The 21,188-nt window shown below is 43.1% G+C and overlaps 1 protein-coding gene across 2 annotated transcripts in view; it reads left to right on the top strand.

Annotated features, from left to right (window-relative positions):
- Positions 1-21,188, top strand: part of LOC115138888 (immunoglobulin superfamily member 21-like) — a 270,562-nt gene that overhangs the window by 142,232 nt on the left and 107,142 nt on the right. For both annotated transcript variants that reach the window (XM_029676085.2, XM_029676078.2), the window contains exon 3: positions 1,933-2,054. In XM_029676085.2, the coding sequence (XP_029531945.1) occupies positions 1,933-2,054 (122 nt within the window). The remainder of the gene's footprint in view (positions 1-1,932; positions 2,055-21,188) is intronic.

Genomic DNA, 21,188 nt, shown 5'->3' with positions numbered 1-21,188 from the left:
TATACTTTTTCCATGCTTTGTTGTACAGTGATGTCAGACAGAAATACCTCTTACAGTATTTCTACAATCGCTACAATCCAGGAACAGAGCAGGTTGGTGGGAAAGTACAATTTTCCAACATGGCTCTGCTTTTAACGGCAAACCTTTTGCTGTTGCCTCTCCCTGTAAACCTCAGAATGATGCCACTTTGCCGGTGTGCCTCTACATCACTGAATTGACATTTAAAAGAGGAACAGATGGCTATAATAATCGTGGGGCCTTGAGTGTGGTGCCAAAGCATTCATTAGGAAAAGGAAGGAAATTATGTTTGTGGCCAAGCCCAGTGAACACTTTTTACCTGTGGAGGGTCATGGTCCCTAGCCCCACCAGTGGGTCCTGGTGACTTCCACTGATTACACCTCCCTGCAATTCATCTTCCATAGCAATGAACATGTGATGTCACCCACCCCACCGGTCACACACTGATCGAATAAACATTGTTTCCATGTCATTTCAATTATGTTGAACCAACGTGGCATAGATGTTGAATTATGGTTAGAGTTAGGGTTCTGAACAGGCTCCTGAAAAATTCTATCACCATGCCATAAGATTGCTAAATAGCTAACTAAATAGCTAACAGAATGGCTATATGGACTATCTGAGTTGCCTTTGTATTTTCTTATTGTTTTTGTCTCTATGCACACTCACAGGGCCCTACACACTACACACACTGATACTCCAACACATAAACACTCACACCATTGTTTGCTTACACACACACATAATAAGCACATACATTTATACTGAGTCTAAACACACCTACTCAGATACAATCATCATATACGCTGCTGCTAGCAAGACAGCCATTTCACTATGCTTGTACATGTGACATTAAAACTTGAACTGACGTCTGTGCCTAGTGGGACATTTCTTACAGGAGAGAAAAGTAAATGTAATCCACTAATGCCACCTACATGCGTGTAACTGTTCTGCATACCCTAAAACCCACCCACAGTTTACCTCTCAGCTCTTCTACCTCTGTGTACCCCATCATTTAGCAACAGCCTGAGGTATTTAGCTCCCTTCCCTAGAGGCAGAGAGGTGATGAGTTGTCCCACAGACATTTATGGGGCACCGGGAATTATTCACTCAAATAAAGTAATTACCCAGTACTGTCCCCTCGTGAGGTGTTGTGTACATTATGCAGGAACTAATCACATAGGCCTTATTTACCTCTGAGGGGATTGGATTAGGAAGCGGGTGATGGCATTTTCAGTGGCGAAGGGAAGAAAGATCCCTAGCCCACCAACAATTTCCTCCTTCAAAGCGGCATTAGCGGCTCCATTAAAATCCTGTCACCCTTTTTCTTTACGTCTGTCTGTGGCGCTGAGGAGTAGAGAAATCAGTCATTCAAATGCTAAGTGACTTCCTCTCCCCTGTGAATATTAGAAAGGAGAGTATTGCTCCATCATTTACCATGCAGCACACAAAAAAAGAGGAGTGGATGCAAAATGAGACGATGTTGTTTTGAATATATCCCCACCTTCGCAATATCTCGTCACAAGCCAATACCTCTGACTCCTTGACACCTACAGAACGCTGCAGAGCATCGCTCTTTATTAAGACTCGGCTGTATACATGGGCACATACCTAAAGCTATATAAGTGAGTGTCACACTGATTTCATATGTTGGCAGTTTTCAGAATTAGCTTGAAAGGCTCTTCCTCACTCCCCCTTTAAGATAGAAAAAACACCTTAACATGGCATTAAATTGATAAATTAGATAATTGATGGCCAGGGTACTAAGTTTGCCTCTGAGCAAAGTTTTATAATATATTTAATTGGAGCAGAACACAGGTTTATGCATAGGGTAGGTCCGTGGGTATAGAAATATCTGTTCCATGTATTATAGACCATATTATTTGATTAATTCTTTCTCTTTTCACTTGACAGGTCACAGACGGGGGCACCATTAAGCAGAAAATCTTCACCTACGATGCTATGTTTAATACCAATTACTCTCATATGGAGGACTACCGCAAACGGGAAGACCTTGTCTACCAATCTACAGTCCGGTAAGCATCACAACCAATTACTGTTAGTTTGGGCCTTACAGTTTATCATGAGGGTGCATGCTGAACTCTGAACAATTTGTTGTTTTTAATGTTTAAAAAAAAAGTTTTTCCTTGAAAACGTTCTTGTTTACTAGCCTACCTGTTTAATTTGCGACACGGTTAGCCTCAGTTGCTGGGACCACTTCTATCTGTCCCAGGATACTGCCAAACCCTAAAGTCTGAAGAGCTGCTGCTAGGTGAAGCAGCTAGCCTAGCTGCTAGCTATCAAGCTAGCCAGGTTTCCTTGGCAGTTTGAACACAGCCCGCAACGCGGTTAGCCCTTTTGTGGCTGGGACCGCGGATAGTCCCGGGCTTGTGGCTGTTTAAATCCCTGCTGTTTCCATCGGCCATTGCTCCCATCATGCAACCGAAAGTTAAAGTAGGTTGGAGTAATGGAGAGGACAGTGTTTCGCTATCACAGGTGCATGATCTTTTAAATAAACAAAAAGATGTCTATAAGCAGTTGTTACAGCAACAGGAAAATAGCTTCAAGAGCTTTGTCCAAATACTGGTGGACTCAACTACCAAAATAATGGATGATCTGACCAGAAATGTCCAAGACCACAAGAACTGTTTGCAGTTCTCCCAGGGAGAGGTGGATGTCCTGAAAGAGACCTGCAGCAAGATGACAACAAACTGTAAGTCCATGCAAGATGACATCAGCACTGTCTGTTAATCATTATTACAGATGACTGGGAAAACAGCAGTGTTGGCTAGCCAGCTAGCCCCCGAATCAACAACGCAGCCACTGCCAGCTAGCCAGCTAGCTAACGCCCACCGTCTACATAGTTAGCTACATAGCCGTCTCTGTATCAAAGATAATTGTGTAGATAATTGTGTAGTCTAGAGCGATTTTCTAGGTTACCTAGCCAGCTATTGTCGTTCTTTTAACGCAACGTAACGTAATCAACACTGCTAGCTAGCCAGCTAGCCCCTGAATCAACAACGCAGCCACTGCCAGCTAGCCTACAAAGTCAACAACGCAGCCACTGCCAGCTAGCCTACTTCAGCAGTACTGTATCATTTTTAATCATTTTAGTCAATAAGAATAGCAGCACTGTAGAAACTATTACCCTCAACTGAACGACTTGATTAGTGTAGTGTTAGCTAGCTACATAGTTGTCTTTGCTGTCTTCGTATCCAAGATAATTGTGTAGTTTAGAGTGTGTAGTTTTTAGAGTGATTATCTTAATTTACCGAGGTTAGCTAGCCAGCTATTTGTCGTCCTTAACGTAGGAGACACTGCTAGCTAGCCAACAGCTAGCCAACGTCTACCGATTAGAACTCAACAACCCGGTCGCATTCCGCCTCGCTCCACAGGTAGTATCACATTTTCATTTCATTTCATTACAGTACAACGGTTTGATATGTTTGATCGTAGCTAGCTACATAGCTAGCTACATAGCCGTCTCTGTATCAAAGATAATTGTGTAGTCTAGAGCGATTTTCTAGGTTACCTAGCCAGCTATTGTCGTTCTTTTAGCGCAACGTAACGTAATCAACACTGCTAGCTAGCCAGCTAGCCCCCGAATCAACAACGCAGCCACTGCCAGCTAGCCTACAAAGTCAACAACGCAGCCACTGCCAGCTAGCCTACTTCAGCAGTACTGTATCATTTTTAATCATTTTAGTCAATAAGATTCTTGCTACGTAAGCTCAACTTTCTGAACATTCGAGACGTGTAGTCCACTTGTCATTCAATCTCCTTTGCATTAGCGTAGCCTCTTCTGTAGCCTGTCAACTATGTGTCTGTCTATCCCTGTTCTCTCCTCTCTGCACAGACCATACAAACGCTCCACACCGCGTGGCGCGGCCACCTAATCTGGTGGTCCCAGCGCGCACGACCCACGTGGAGTTCCAGGTCTCCGGTAGCCTCTGGAACTGCCGATCTGCGGCCAACAAGGCAGAGTTCATCTCAGCCTATGCCTCCCTCCAGTCCCTCGACTTCTTGGCACTGACGGAAACATGGATCACCACAGATAACACTGCTACTCCTACTGCTCTCTCTTCGTCCGCCCAAGTGTTCTCGCACACCCCGAGAGCTTCTGGTCAGCGGGGTGGTGGCACCGGGATCCTCATCTCTCCCAAGTGGTCATTCTCTCTTTCTCCCCTTACCCATCTGTCTATCGCCTCCTTTGAATTCCATGCTGTCACAGTTACCAGCCCTTTCAAGCTTAACATCCTTATCATTTATCGCCCTCCAGGTTCCCTCGGAGAGTTCATCAATGAGCTTGATGCCTTGATAAGCTCCTTTCCTGAGGACGGCTCACCTCTCACAGTTCTGGGCGACTTTAACCTCCCCACGTCTACCTTTGACTCATTCCTCTCTGCCTCCTTCTTTCCACTCCTCTCCTCTTTTGACCTCTCCCTCTCACCTTCCCCCCTACTCACAAGGCAGGCAATACGCTCAACCTCATCTTTACTAGATGCTGTTCTTCCACTAACCTCATTGCAACTCCCCTCCAAGTCTCCGACCACTACCTTGTATCCTTTTCCCTCTCGCTCTCATCCAACACTTCCCACACTGCCCCTACTCGGATGGTATCGCGCCGTCCCAACCTTCGCTCTCTCTCCCCCGCTACTCTCTCCTCTTCCATCCTATCATCTCTTCCCTCTGCTCAAACCTTCTCCAACCTATCTCCTGATTCTGCCTCCTCAACCCTCCTCTCCTCCTTTCTGCATCCTTTGACTCTCTATGTCCCCTATCCTCCAGGCCGGCTCGGTCCTCCCCTCCCGCTCCGTGGCTCGACGACTCATTGCGAGCTCACAGAACAGGGCTCCGGGCAGCCGAGCGGAAATGGAGGAAAACTCGCCTCCCTGCGGACCTGGCATCCTTTCACTCCCTCCTCTCTACATTTTCCTCTTCTGTCGCTGCTGCTAAAGCCACTTTCTACCACTCTAAAGTCCAAGCATCTGCCTCTAACCCTAGGAAGCTCTTTGCCACCTTCTCCTCCCTCCTGAATCCTCCTCCCCCTCCCCCCTCCTCCCTCTCTGCAGATGACTTCGTCAACCATTTTGAAAAGAAGGTCGACGACATCCGATCCTCGTTTGCTAAGTCAAACGACACCGCTGGTTCTGCTCACACTGCCCTACCCTGTGCTCTGATCTCTTTCTCCCCTCTCTCTCCAGATGAAATCTCGCGTCTTGTGACGGCCGGCCGCCCAACAACCTGCCCGCTTGACCCTATCCCCTCCTCTCTTCTCCAGACCATTTCCGGAGACCTTCTCCCTTACCTCACCTCGCTCATCAACTCATCCCTGACCGCTGGCTACGTCCCTTCCGTCTTCAAGAGAGCGAGAGTTGCACCCCTTCTGAAAAAACCTACACTCGATCCCTCCGATGTCAACAACTACAGACCAGTATCCCTTCTTTCTTTTCTCTCCAAAACCCTTGAACGTGCCGTCCTTGGCCAGCTCTCCCGCTATCTCTCTCAGAATGACCTTCTTGATCCAAATCAGTCAGGTTTCAAGACTAGTCATTCAACTGAGACTGCTCTTCTCTGTATCACGGAGGCGCTCCGCACTGCTAAAGCTAACTCTCTCTCCTCTGCTCTCATCCTTCTAGACCTATCGGCTGCCTTCGATACTGTGAACCATCAGATCCTCCTCTCCACCCTCTCCGAGTTGGGCATCTCCGGCGCGGCCCACGCTTGGATTGCGTCCTACCTGACAGGTCGCTCCTACCAGGTGGCGTGGCGAGAATCCGTCTCCTCACCACGTGCTCTCACCACTGGTGTCCCCCAGGGCTCTGTTCTAGGCCCTCTCCTATTCTCGCTATACACCAAGTCACTTGGCTCTGTCATAACCTCACATGGTCTCTCCTATCATTGCTATGCAGACGACACACAATTAATCTTCTCCTTTCCCCCTTCTGATGACCAGGTGGCGAATCGCATCTCTGCATGTCTGGCAGACATATCAGTGTGGATGACGGATCACCACCTCAAGCTGAACCTCGGCAAGACGGAGCTGCTCTTCCTCCCGGGGAAGGACTGCCCGTTCCATGATCTCGCCATCACGGTTGACAACTCCACTGTGTCCTCCTCCCAGAGCACTAAGAACCTTGGCGTGATCCTGGACAACACCCTGTCGTTCTCAACTAACATCAAGGCGGTGGCCAGTTCCTGTAGGTTCATGCTCTACAACATCCGCAGAGTACGACCCTGCCTCACACAGGAAGCGGCGCAGGTCCTAATCCAGGCACTTGTCATCTCCCGTCTGGATTACTGCAACTCGCTGTTGGCTGGGCTCCCTGCCTGTGCCATTAAACCCCTACAACTCATCCAGAACGCCGCAGCCCGTCTGGTGTTCAACCTTCCCAAGTTCTCTCACGTCACCCCGCTCCTCCGCTCTCTCCACTGGCTTCCAGTTGAAGCTCGCATCCGCTACAAGACCATGGTGCTTGCCTACGGAGCTGTGAGGGGAACGGCACCTCAGTACCTCCAGGCTCTGATCAGGCCCTACACCCAAACAAGGGCACTGCGTTCATCCACCTCTGGCCTGCTCGCCTCCCTACCACTGAGGAAGTACAGTTCCCGCTCAGCCCAGTCAAAACTGTTCGCTGCTCTGGCCCCCCAATGGTGGAACAAACTCCCTCACGACGCCAGGACAGCGGAGTCAATCACCACCTTCCGGAGACACCTGAAACCCCACCTCTTTAAGGAATACCTAGGATAGGATAAAGTAATCCTTCTCACCCCCCTTAAAAGATTTAGAAGCACTATTGTAAAGTGGCTGCTCCACTGGATGTCATAAGGTGAATGCACCAATTTGTAAGTCGCTCTGGATAAGAGCGTCTGCTAAATGACTTAAATGTAAATGTAATGTAAATGTAAGTAAAAGCGCTTTTAAAACACTACTTTAGTACTTTTGGGGGGTATTTTTGACACATTTTATTTTTGCTTCACTACATTCCTGAAGAAGATAATGCACTTTTTACTTCATACATTTCTGATACCCAAAAGTACTCATTACATTAGCAGGATATTAAAATGGTCCGAATCATGCAATTATCAAGAGATCACCCTGGTGTGCCCCTGGCTATCTGTAAATGTAAAACAAATGAAGATTGTGCCGTTTGGTTAATATAAGGATTTTGAAATGATTTATACTTTTACTTTTGATAATGAAGTATATATTACCAAATACATTTACTTTTGATACTTAAGTATATTTAAAACCACATACTTCTACTCACGCTATTCCATAGACCTTTAAACCGAATATTGCGGTGATAATTAATGGCTGCAGACATTTTTGTTTGTTTTTGCTGTTGTCCAAATAACATTTTATAGTTTATAAATTGTGTAGAAATGCAGTATGCCTTACCCAAGATTTAGCTATGGTACTACTGCGAAGCGTTGCTAGTTCCTTCCTACTGTACCATCTGCTGCGGGTGATACTGGGCCTGGATGTGATGACCCCGATGGAGGGTCAACACATCATCGTCTTGGCAGAAAAAGGGAGGGGATAGGAAGTGGCTCTACTCAGCCAATCTGCTGCTCAGGATGTACATTTCAGTGTTGAACTCTGACTGAACAGCTGGCCAGACCAATCGTCATTCCCACCACAGAGCTGCATATTTTCCAGGTAGTGTGGTTCAATTTTGGCACAGCTTGGGCCTATACTGCATGCATCACACCTCCTTACCCTCACACACATACTGTACATATACAGTCCTGCCGATGCCAGAATAAAGAGCCCTGCTGTTTATGCATGAGCAAGTTTTACGAGAGGGATGCGTTAGAAATCATCTGGATCTTGTTGGGTAGATTACACGTTTGAGTAGTCCTGGGGACTGTCTTCCTATACCTTAGGTCTCAACAATATGGCTGGCATCTGCTCCCCTCCTTCTCCCTCTCCCTCTCTTCCCTGTCTTGCTTTCTCCCCACTTGCGTTCCTTCCCTCCATCCCTCTCTCATATTGGCACTCATTCTTTGTATAAAGGAGTAATAGAAGCCCACACACTGCATCGGTCTGTTACCATTTCTCTGTAATGTGTTTATGACCCATGCTGATTATAATGCATTTTTTGGTCTTTCCCTGTCATTATTCCAATAACTTTCTACCTCTCTCCTTCCCTGCCTTTTATTTGCTCCCCATATCATTCCTTTCCTTTTTCTTCCCACTCTTTCATCACTCCTTAGTTTCATGTTTTTTTCCTTCTCTCTCTTTTAGGGCTACACGATACCACGTTCGCGATACGTACGTAGGTGCCAATACGATATGTTTTGCGATTCGATGCTGTGATTTTATTGCGATTCGATGTTCCAAACATATTGCTCAAAATGTGTCTTCTGCGGAGGGACAAGAGAGAGCCAGGAGAAAACAAGTTTTTTGCATATACATTTTTTTGTATTTACTTTTTACCCCCTTTTCTCCACAATTTCATGATAACCAATTGTTTTGATCAGTCATGGAAATAAAAGTGCTGAAACAAAATTGCCTCCATATTTAAAAAGAAGATGGAGAACAAGCTATGAAGAAAAATACTGGAGTTTTTGTGCAGGTACAGCCAACAAGTGCAAAAATAGTATTGCGATATTATTGTCAAAACGATACAGTATATAGTCAGAAATAATATCCCGATATGTAACTGTATCGATTTTCTCCCCCCTATCACTACTCTTTCCTCCACTCCTCCCCTCCCCACTTTTCCTGTCCTCTCTCAAATGTATCTTTTATTTCTGAGCTACTGAGCATTTCCCGACTGAGTACGATGTGCTCAGAAAATCCCACAGTACCTTCAGGGGAGTAGTCACCATCAGAATGGACTATTTTACACATGTACTCACACAAGAATACAGACACAACTGTGCACACACACACACACACTGACGCACTCAGTAGGATTTGAATCGGCAGACCCAGCATGAGAAACGGTTCGACGGTACCTGATCTGACCTGTCTGTTTGGCGGTGTGCTTAGCCAGTGTTCGTCAAGCAGAGAGGTAAAGAGGCTACTGCAACAGTCACACAAGACCAGTCAGGAGGAATCTGAACTCTCCCTTATGTATCCCATGCCTTCCTCTATGGCAGAACACAGAGCTCAACAGCAAAGAGGGATGTGGAACATAATCTCCCATTTACACCTGAGAGGGGTAAGTCTTCTCTTCAAAGCCCTGGCATTCTGACAAATCCAACCGTATGACCACAAATGAAAGCTGTAACATTGTAAATTTAACAGAAAGCCCTAGATTCTCATAGAAGTCTGTCTTTTCCAGAATACAGTGTTAAATATCAGGAATATGCTGTGCTTGTTGTGTCTATATTACTGGTGTAGATTCATAAACAGAAAGGGAGGTCCCAGCTACAATATCATGTTCTGAAAACCATATTTGTTTTTAGAGCTGGGTGAGAGCGCGGTTAATTATTTTTTATTTTATTTAACCTTTATTCCTATGGTGTTTTGCATACAACCTTCCCACAACTTTCTGGGAATAGTTCAGGATAGTTGCTTAGCTTTGGAACATTCTCAACACATTTAATGCAACCGCTGTGTCAGATTTCAAAAAAGCTTTAGGGAAAAAGCAATAATCTGAGTATGGCGCACAGACACAAAAACAAGCAATGCAGATACCCGCCATGGCGTGGAGTCAGTAAAAGTCAGAAATAGCGTTATAAATATTCACTTACTTTGATGATCTTCATCAGAATGCACTCCCAGGATTCCCAGTTCCACAATAAATGTTTGTTTTGTTCGATAAAGTCCATAATTTGTGTCCAAATGCCTCCTTTTGTTAGCGTGTTTAGTAAACAAATCCAAACTCACGAGGCGCGGGAAAGTCATGGCGAAAGTTCAGAGGAAAAGTTCAAAAACGTATATTACAGTTCGTATAAACATGTCAAACGATGTATAGAATCAATCTTTAGGATGTTTTTAACATAAATTTTCGATAATGTTCCAGCCGGAGAATTCCTTTGTCTTTAGAAATGCAATGGAACGCAGGTGATCAGCTCATGCCACTCTGCCAGACCTCTGGTTGAATCAGCTCTCATTCACCCCTACCTCACAGTAGAATCCTCAAACAATGTTCTAAAGACTGTTGACATCTAGTGGAAGCCTTAGTGAGTGCAATATGACTATATAGACACTGTATATTTGATAGGCGATGCGTTGAAAAACTACAAACCTCAGATTTCCCACTTCCTGGTTGGATTTCTCTCAGGTTTTTGCCTGCCATATGAGTTCTGTTATACTCACAGACATCATTCAAACAAAATCTTTATTTGCACCGCCCCTTCCGTAATTTGACCACCCATGTCCTATGTGAATGTTATCATTAAAATTCAACTCTTTATGGCAATACATTACTTATATCATAAAGGCTTACTTTAAAGGAATAGTTTTACCCTCATACAGTGGCCTGAAAATAATGGTTTAAAGGCCACATCAGGCCTCCAAGGCACATTATGCTGGCTTGCAAGTGATGTGTAATTCCTATTGGAATTCAGCCAGAGTTAGAATATCCAGCAGTTGGAATTTTTTATTAACCCACAAAAGGAGACTACCTAAACCATTTAAACTGGAACAACCATTTCAGTAACTGATGCAACAAATCTAACAAACTGAAAAATGTGTAAATTAACTTTAAGTAGAATACTGTAAGATTCATCAATCAATATACAGTACATGCAAAAACACATATATTAAAAACAACCATTAAAAAATATATCTGCAGCAGAGTATGCTGGGAAATATGATAACTATGGGCGTGGTAATGAGTAATTACCAGTTGTGAAGTCGTAAATACCAGTTTGATGCATTCACATGCTTTGAACTCATTGAAAAAAACTGATTGGCTAATGGCCAACAAGCTGTGTCAACCATAAACTAAAAGTCCAGCTATCATTCTTGTAAACAAACTACAGTGTTAAAAAACGTATTAATATATAGCTTTTTATAAATAATGTTTTGTTTCGTTTAATTGCCAAAAATGCTTTTATCTTACAAAGTTAATTTAATTCCTGTATCAACACTAGAAATGTTACACAGAACAATATAAACTAGGTTACACTGGCCAATTTGCTGTGTGTCTGCTCGCTTGATAAAAAATAATTGAGTTGTAGCAATTGACTGATGTTGGAAGAGAAAAGTTTGAAAATAAAATATTTTATTTTAATTTATCATAGCATCATAAACAGGTATACATTGATCTATGTTTGTTGTTAGAAATGTATATACAAAAGATAAGTTACCTCCATATTCTTCAATTTAAACCTGTAATATGTAAAGTTTTGTATTTTTTATGTTAAAAATCTCCAATAAATCACTAGTGGTCATCCAATGTAATGCAACAATAACAATAGTGTGCCCCTAGCCTGCTTGAGAACTGCTGTATTTGCTGGTATTCATTTTCCCAGTCGGGTCAAATTTTCCCGCCAGATTTTGTGGCGCGCAGAATGAGTGAAGTGTTTTCTGTGAGTGAGGAGGCAGTGTGATAGCTTGCTAGTTGAACCCATAGCCAACACTTGGCTAATGGCTATCAAAGATAGCTAGCTTACAGACATGGCAGACATGAGGGGCAAAATACCCGACCCAACAGCAACTACTCCTCCATCTAAGCCAAAGATACAGATACATTTGGGGAGTGATAGAGCCTGGGCCAAGATGGAGTAAACCTCGGATTTGAGTTCACAAAGTGGAGCGAAGTAAGGAAGTTGAATGGGTTAAAAATCGACCCAGAATTTGCATTTTGTTCTGCTTAATACCTCTACTGACCCCCCACCCCGCATGCGGGAGCGTAATCATCGCCTGACACTAATTAGCATAACGCAACGGACATAAATATCCCTAGAAAAAAATCCTATTCATGAAAATCACAAATGAAATATATTGAGACACAGCTTAGCCTTTTGTTAATCACCCTGTCATCTCAGATTTTCAAAATATGCTTTACAGCCAAAGCTAGACAAGCATTTGTGTAAGTTTATCGATAGCCTAGCATAGCATTATGCCTTGGTAGCAGCAGGCAACCTTGTCACAAATCAGAAAAGCAATCAAATTAAATCGTTTACCTTTGATAAACTTAGGATGTTTTCACTCACGAGACTCCCAGGTAGATAGCCAAAGTTCATTTTTCCCAAAATATTATTTTTGCAGGTGAAATAGCTCCGTTTGTTCTTCACGTTTGGCTGAGAAATTGCCCGGAAATTGCAATCACGAAAACGGCGAAAAATATTCAAAATTAGCTCCATAATATCGACAGAAACATGGCAAACGTTGTTTATAATCAATCCTCAAGGTGTTTTTCAAATATCTATTCGATAATATATCCGTCGGGACAATTCGTTTTTCAGTAGGACCGATTGGAGTAATGGTTACCTCTGTATTTTACGCGAGAGTCACCCTGGGAGCCATCAGGTGACCGCTTACGCAATGTAGCCACCTTCGTCTATTCTTCACCATAAATGCGTAAATCTACGTCACAATGCTGTAGACACCTTGGCGAATACGTAGAAAGTGTAAGCTGGTTGATAGCATATTCAAAGCTCAATAGGGACTCATTGGAACGCAGCGCTTTCAAAATATGGGGCACTTCCGGATTGGATTTTTCTCAGGCTTTCGCCTGCAACATCAGTTCTGTTATACTCACAGACATTCTCTTTACAGTTTTGGAAACGTTAGAGTATTTTCTATCCAAAGCTGTCAATTATATGCATATTCTAGCATCTTGTCCTGACAAAATATCCCGTTCAAAACAGGAACGTTTTTTTCCCAAAAATGAAAATACTGCCCCTAGAGTCACAACAGGTTTGATATTTAATTACTTTTCATTCATGATTATGTTTCATTTCAACTTTGGTAATGTTTCAGGAATGTTATCCAACTGATTTGACATTGGAAATGTTATCAAATAGTTCAGAGAACGTCAAGAAACAAAAATCTTCTGTGGGAATTTCAGTACTTCAGCCTAACGCTTCCCAAAGGTTTCCTCGTGATTCTATTCAAAATAACTTGTTCTCCGAACATTATGAACATTATGAAAAATGTCAATAAAGACCACAAGAAAACATTAGTAACATTCAAAGAACATAATAAGAATGTTATTTAAAAACATATGCATTCCATTCTCAGCGTTGACAAAACTCTCTCTGGTTAGCTGACAACATCACAAAAACAATGCACGCACTTCAATGGGGCAGAAGTTTGTGTGTTGTTGTGATTCTGGATGGCCAGATAGCTAGCAACAATGACAGGAAGCTACCATGTGAGGAATTGTAGGTGGCTCGTTTCAGCTCAATACATCTTGTTATTGATACAATGTCTTGTTTTGAGGTGGTTGACTGATGTTACAGCTTTGCTAATATGGCAAGAATTAGCTAGCTAGGTAACCAACAACTATAACAATGTATTTGAGATACAACAAGTGCTCATTGTCTCGGATTCCCGCTCATTAGGCATGATTAGGCAAATTAACAGTTATGGCGTCAAATTGACGAGGGCAGCATTTTCTGAGCTAAACTGACCAAGATGCACCTCCAACAACAACATATAATACCTCACATAATTCTGCCCAAAAGCAATGACAATTTCTCTCAACCAGTGGCATATGGGATTTTAGGTGAGCGCTGATCCCACCACGTGATTAACAGTGCCCACTTGGTCAAAGGCATGGTAGAGGAGCAAAATATTTAGCTTGTCCATTACTAGCGCCCCTCTCCAGGGTCCTGCTAGAGAGACACATCGCTGCGGTGCTCCACCAATATTCCGTCCAAAAAATAATCTAACATAAATCATGTAGCAAATATAGGATATGGTAGAAAGTATTTGGCTTTTCGTGTAGCCTACAGGCTGGAGATAAAATGTATGACTATGTAATAAGACGGACACTTTTTACATCATGCAGGTTTCTCCAGTCAAATAAAAAATGTGCTATCATGTTAACCTCTTGCTTCTACTCGGGACGCTTGCGTCCCAACTAGAGCTCTGGAAATGCAAATGCGCTACGCTAAATGCTAATAGTATTAGTTAAAACTCAAAAGTTCATTAAAATACACATGCAGGGTATCGAATTAAAGCTACACTCGTTGTGAATCCAGGCAACAAGTCAGATTTTTAAAATGCTTTTCGGCGAAAGCATGAGAAGCTATTATCTGATAGCATGTAACACCCCAAAAGACCCGCAGGGGACGTAAACAAAATAATTAGCATTTCGGCGTTACACAAACCGCACAATAAAATAGAAAACATTCATTACCTTTCACCATCTTCTTTGTTGGCACTCCTAGATGTCCCATAAACACTATTTGGGTCTTTATTTCGATTAAATCGGTCCATATAAAGCCTAGATATCGTTATATGTAGACTGTGTGATAAACGAAAAAAACATTGTTTCAAAACGTAACGTCATTTTTTAAAATTCAAAAAGTTGACGATAAACTTTCACAAAACACTTCGAAATACGTTTGTAATGCAACTTTAGGTATTAGTAAACGTTAATAAGCGATAAAATTCATCAGGAGGCGATGTAAAGATCATTAGCTGTCCGTCTGGAAAAATGTCCGGCTAGAAACTCAACGAAAATATCCGGTCCTAGACCTGAGGAGATACGGTGCCCTGCATGTGTTTGACCAAGAAAAAACTCGAAGGGAAATGACAAGACTCTAGACACCGTGTGGAAGCTGTAGGTACTGCAACCTCAGTCAATTAATTGTGGTTCACCTTTATCAATGGGTTCAAGTAGCGCATGGATATATTTTCCCATTTTCAGTGATCAGTTTTTCCTGTGCTTTTCGATGTAAATGCCGTTCTGGTAAAGCCACAGCAGTGATTTAATCAGTTTTATAAACGTCTGAGTGTTTTCTATCCACACAGACTAAGCAAATGCATATACTATATTCCTGGCATGAGTAGCAGGGCGCTGAAATGTTGCGCGATTTTTAACAGAATGTTCAAAAAAGTAGAGGGTCGACTTAAGAGGTTAACGAACAACATATCCTAAAAACAGGACAGGTCAGTGTAAAATGGACAATATAGAATGGACAATCACAACTGTTGTCCAGGAATTTCACCTCATTGTCATAATCAGTGGTTTCAAGTTTGTATCAGTATATTTTTTGACAAGCTGATCATAGCGAAAAAGAAAATTCTTCTGCATTTCCCACTCTGTAAACACATTGCAAACAGGCTCAACTCATGATGAAGTTGGGTAGCTGATATTCAGAGCTTAATGAACAGCCAAATTGATTATTCACAGAAATAAGGGCTAATAAAGCAAGAGTAGCATTCCAGAGGGACATCAGAGACTGCAACGTTCTCTGCTTCACAGAAACATGGCTTACTGGGAAGACGCTATCCGAGGCGGTGCAGCCAACGGGTTTCTCCACGCATCGCGCCGACAGAAACAAACATCTTTCTGGTAAGAAGAGTGGCGGGGGCGTATGCCTCATGACTAACGAGACATGGTGTGATGAAGGAAACATACAGGAACTCAAATCCTTCTGTTCACCTGATTTAGAATTCCTCACAATCAAATGTAGACCGCATTATCTTCCAAGAGAATTCTCCTCGATTATAATCACAGCCGTATATATCCCCCCCCAAGCAGACACATCGATGGCTCTGAACGAACTTTATTTAACTCTTTGCAAACTGGAAACCATTTATCCGGAGGCTGCATTCATTGTAGCTGGGGATTTTAACAAAGCTAATCTGAAAACAAGACTCCCTAAATTTTACCAGCATATCGATTGCGCAACCAGGGGTGGTAAAACCTTGGATCATTGTTACTCTAACTTCCGCGACGCATATAAGGCCCTGCCCCGCCCCCTTTCGGAAAAGCTGACCACGACTCCATTTTGCTGATCCCTGCCTACAGGCAGAAACTAAAACAAGAGGCTCCCACGCTGAGGTCTGTCCAACGCTGGTCAGACCAAGCTGACTCCACACTCCAAGACTGCTTCCATCACGTGGACTGGGACATGTTTCGTATTGCGTCAGATGGAAATATTGACGAATACGCTGATTCGGTGTGCGAGTTCATTAGAACGTGCGTCGAAGATGTCGTTCCCATAGCAACGATAAAAACATTCCCAAACCAGAAACCGTGGATTGATGGCAGCATTCGCGTGAAACTGAAAGCGCGAACCACTGCTTTTAATCAGGGCAAGGTGTCTGGTAATATGTCCGAATATAAACAATGCAGCTATTCCCTCCGCAAGGCTATTAAACAAGCTAAGCGTCAGTACAGAGACAAAGTGGAATCTCAATTCAATGGCTCAGACACAAGAGGCATGTGGCAGGGTCTACAGTCAATCACGGACTACAAGAAGAAACCCAGCCCAGTCACGGACCAGGATGTCTTGCTCCCAGGCAGACTAAATCACTTTTTGCCCGCTTTGAGGACAATACAGTGCCACTGACACGGCCTGCAACGAAAACATGCGGTCTCTCCTTCACTGCAGCCGAGGTGAGTAAGACATTTAAACGTGTTAACCCTCGCAAGGCTGCAGGCCCAGACGGCATCCCCAGCCGCGCCCTCAGAGCATGCGCAGACCAGCTGGCCGGTGTGTTTACGGACATATTCAATCAATCCCTATACCAGTCTGCTGTTCCCACATGCTTCAAGAGGGCCACCATTGTTCCTGTTCCCAAGAAAGCTAAGGTAACTGAGCTAAACGACTACCGCCCGTAGCACTCACTTCCGTCATCATGAAGTGCTTTGAGAGTCTAGTCAAGGACCATATCACCTCCACCCTACCTGACACCCTAGACCCACTCCAATTTGCTTACCGCCCAAATAGGTCCACAGACGATGCAATCTCAACCACACTGCACACTGCCCTAACCCACCTGGACAAGAGGAATACCTATGTGAGAATGCTGTTCATCGACTACAGCTCGGCATTCAATACCATAGTACCCTCCAAGCTCGTCATCAAGCTCGAGACCCTGGGTCTCGACCCCGCCCTGTGCAACTGGGTACTGGACTTCCTGACGGGCCGCCCACAGGTGGTGAGGGTAGGCAACAACATCTCCTCCCCGCTGATCCTCAACACGGGGGCCCCACAAGGGTGCGTTCTGAGCCCTCTCCTGTACTCCCTGTTCACCCACGACTGCGTGGCCATGCACGCCTCCAACTCAATCATCAAGTTTGCGGACGACACAACAGTGGTAGGCTTGATTACCAACAACGATGAGACGGCCTACAGGGAGGAGGTGAGGGCCCTCGGAGTGTGGTGTCAGGAAAATAACCTCACACTCAACGTCAACAAAACTAAGGAGATGATTGTGGACTTCAGGAAACAGCAGAGGGAACACCCCCTATCCACATCGATGGATCAGTAGTGGAGAGGGTAGCAAGTTTTAAGTTCCTCGGCATACACATCACAGACAAACTGAATTGGTCCACTCACACTGACAGCGTCGTGAAGAAGGCGCAGCAGCGCCTCTTCAACCTCAGGAGGCTGAAGAAATTCGGCTTGTCACCAAAAGCACTCACAAACTTCTACAGATGCACAATCGAGAGCATCCTGGCGGGCTGTATCACCGCCTGGTACGGCAACTGCTCCGCCCTCAACCGTAAGGCTCTCCAGAGGGTAGTGAGGTCTGCACAACGCATCACCGGGGGCAAACTACCTGCCCTCCAGGACACCTACACCACCCGATGTTACAGGAAGGCCATAAAGATCATCAAGGACATCAACCACCCGAACCACTGCCTGTTCACCCCGCTATCATCCAGAAGGCGAGGTCAGTACAGGTGCATCAAAGCTGGGACCGAGAGACTGAAAAACAGCTTCTATCTCAAGGCCATCAGACTGTTAAACAGCAATCACTAACATTGAGTGGCTGCTGCCAACACACTGTCATTGACACTGACCCAACTCCAGCCACTTTAATAATGGGAATTGATGGGAAATGATGTAAATATATCACTAGCCACTTTAAACAATGCTACCTTATATAATGTTACTTACCCTACACTATTCATCTCATATGCATATGTATATACTGTACTCTAGATCATCGACTGCATTCTTATGTCACTAGCCACTTTAACTATGCCACTTTGTTTACTTTGTCTACATACTCATCTCATATGTATATACTGTACTCGATACCATCTACTGTATGCTGCTCTGTACCATCACTCATTCATATATCCTTATGTACATATTCCTTATCCCCTTACACTGTGTATAAGACAGTAGTTTTGGAATTGTTAGTTAGATTACTTGTTGGTTATCACTGCATTGTCGGAACTAGAAGCACAAGCATTTCGCTACACTCGCATTAACATCTGCTAACCATGTGTATGTGACAAATAAAATTTGATTTGATTTGATAAAGCCAATAAAATGGCCTGTTTTACAAATGGTGGACACACCATTTACGTATTCATAAAATTCCATTGTGGCCGCCATAGTAGGCTACACGCCAAGAAACACGAGCAGACGTCTTTTGGATGTCTTTTTTTGGTGCAGTCCAGACCTGCCTTGGTTTCCACATACACAGACATTGGTTTTTGGTCCAGTCTGGACAAAATTTGAATCAATCATTGACGTCTATGTTTGGTTCAGATTTTGTCCGATCTGGATCAGCCTTGATTTGACTCAAACATAGACATGTATAAAATACTTATTTTCTACTTGAATTCAGAACAAAAAAATAGCCTGATTTCAATAAATTGGGAAGTATTTATATGGAAAATCAGTATTTTGAACTTTCATTCAGAACCAAAAAGGAACCTGATTTCAACATCTGGAAAATAAGTATTTTTCAACATCCGGAAAAGACGCCTTTTCAAAGTCCGGAAAAATATTTCAAACCAATGGAAAATACATCTTTTCATCTTTCATTCAGAAATGTAACCTAACTTCAACGTCTGGAAAATATATATTTTACATGTATTTTCAATGTAATTTTGCTTACTGTGACTATTCTAGTTTTGCGGTGGAGACCTTTTCTGGTCTCTCCTAGGGTGGCAGAACAGCAAGGACTGGCCACGGTCATTGTGCAAATGTTTTTGTGTTCTCAATAAACATTGGAGCCTGAATATAGTTTACATGTAGTCAACAATCTAGGCCAACTCCGTCTGTTTTGCCCCATAGTTCCATGCATCGATTTTGTTGCTAAACAACCAACCCATCTATCCTTTATCTTGTTATTAAGCGTGTTCAAGTGTGTTGGCCGAGCTCACTAATTGGCCAAAAATGATCTTTATCTTAATTTCCTTTGAAATGGGGTCTGTTTGAATAGACTAGAATTCACAGCTTTGTATAGGTAAAAAAAACACGCTATGCTGTGTTCATTCTGGTGGTGCAGTAGACTAAACCATGAATAGAGAACAGAAGATCATATGACGCCTTGCCGGAATAAAAAATACATGTTAGAGCTAAATCATGCCTAAGCAAATTCATATCCATGTGTCCTATCTGTGCTTGGAGTTGAAAACAGTTAACACTGCTTTCTTAGTTTGGGTTATTAAAAGTCTTAGCAACCTTAATAACCCTGTCACGTTCTGACCCTAGTTCCTTTATTTTGTATTTATGTTAGTATGGTCAGGGCCTGAGTTGGGGTGGGCAGTCTATGTTTGTTTTTCTAGGTTGTGTTTATGTGTTTGGCCTGGTATGGTTCTCAATCAGAGGCAGGTGTCGTTCGTTGTCTCTGATTGAGAATCATATTTAGGTAGCCTTTTCCCACCTGTGTTTTGTGGGTGAATGTTTTCTGTTTAGTGTATGTCACCTTTCAGAACTGTTTAGTTTCATTCTCCGTTGTTATTTTGTTTAGTGTTCTGTTGAATAAATTAACATGGACACGTACCACGCTGCATATTGGTCCGATCTCTCCTACTCCTACTCAGACGAGGACGACGAACGTTACAAACCCTTTCATTTCTGTTCTCAGAACACTAATAAAACCACTAGGAAAACATTTTTCGAACCATAGTAAAACGTTTTCAGAACCTCCCTGCAACCTAAAAATTAACATTGCCAGAACAGACTAAATGTTCACTTCCATTCTCAAAACGTTTAACCTGTTGACGGGGTAGGGTTCCCTTTTGGGAACGGCCCCTCCCACGTTCAGCTGGAACGGTGGCGCATGGAATGCAAAAATATTCTTAGAAATATTTAACCTCCACACATTAACAAGTCCAATAGCTCAAATGAAAGATAAACACCTTGTCCATCCAGCCAGCAAGTCAGATTTCTAAAATGTTTTACGGCGAAAACATAGCACATATTTATGTCAAACCACCACCAAAGACACAGCTAATTTGAATAGCCAAGTTGAACAAAATATGCAATCAACAAACGCAGGATTCAAAGAAAAATAATTCACTAACCTTTTGAAAATCTTCATCAGATGACAGTAATAGGACATGTTACACAGTACATTTATGTTTTTTTCAATAATATGCTATTTATATCCATAAATCTCTATTTACAATGACGCAATGTTCAAAAAATGCTACTCAAATGTCCGGAGAAATGATGATAGCTCCGGCAGATAACGTCAGATAACAAGCAATACACATCATAAACTTTGACTAAATATACATGTTCTACATATAGATAGAAAGATACACTTCTTCTTAATGCAACCGTTGTGTTACATTTATTTTTAACGTTACAGAATTCGTTCACTAGGCTATAATATGAGACGGCGCTCAGAAATTAGCATTATGTCTCCTCTATGTTAAAGTCCACAGAAACCCAAAATTACCACATAAATATTCCCTTACCTTTGATGTTCTTCGATCAGAAGACGTGGAAGGAGTCATACTTACCAAAAAACTGCGTTTGGTTTTCAAGTCTGTGTCTTTAGGTTATCAAACGCGACAAATTCCGGTTGAAATGCAGCCAAAATTCTAGTGGATGCGCATCAAAACTTCAAAATTACATATTATATGTCGACTAAACTGGTCAAACTAAGTGCAGAATCAAGCTTTAGCATGTTATAAACGTGCAAAACAATCCTTAGCTCGAACAGACACACCGACATCGTTTGGTCAATCCTGGAAGAAAGAGAGCTCTGGAGCCGACGCGCGCATGAAAGTATATGTATTTTCGCGTGACCCGAAGGTTTCAGCCCGCCAAAAGTCGAGGGGGCGGGCGATTCTCACAATGACAGGCCCCACTGAAAGGAGACA

The sequence above is a fragment of the Oncorhynchus nerka genome, linkage group LG2, assembly GCF_034236695.1.
Source record: "Oncorhynchus nerka isolate Pitt River linkage group LG2, Oner_Uvic_2.0, whole genome shotgun sequence".
NCBI lineage: Eukaryota > Metazoa > Chordata > Actinopteri > Salmoniformes > Salmonidae > Oncorhynchus > Oncorhynchus nerka.
The sequence above is the reverse complement of the archived record's forward strand: the minus strand, read 5'-3'. Positions and strand labels throughout refer to the sequence as shown.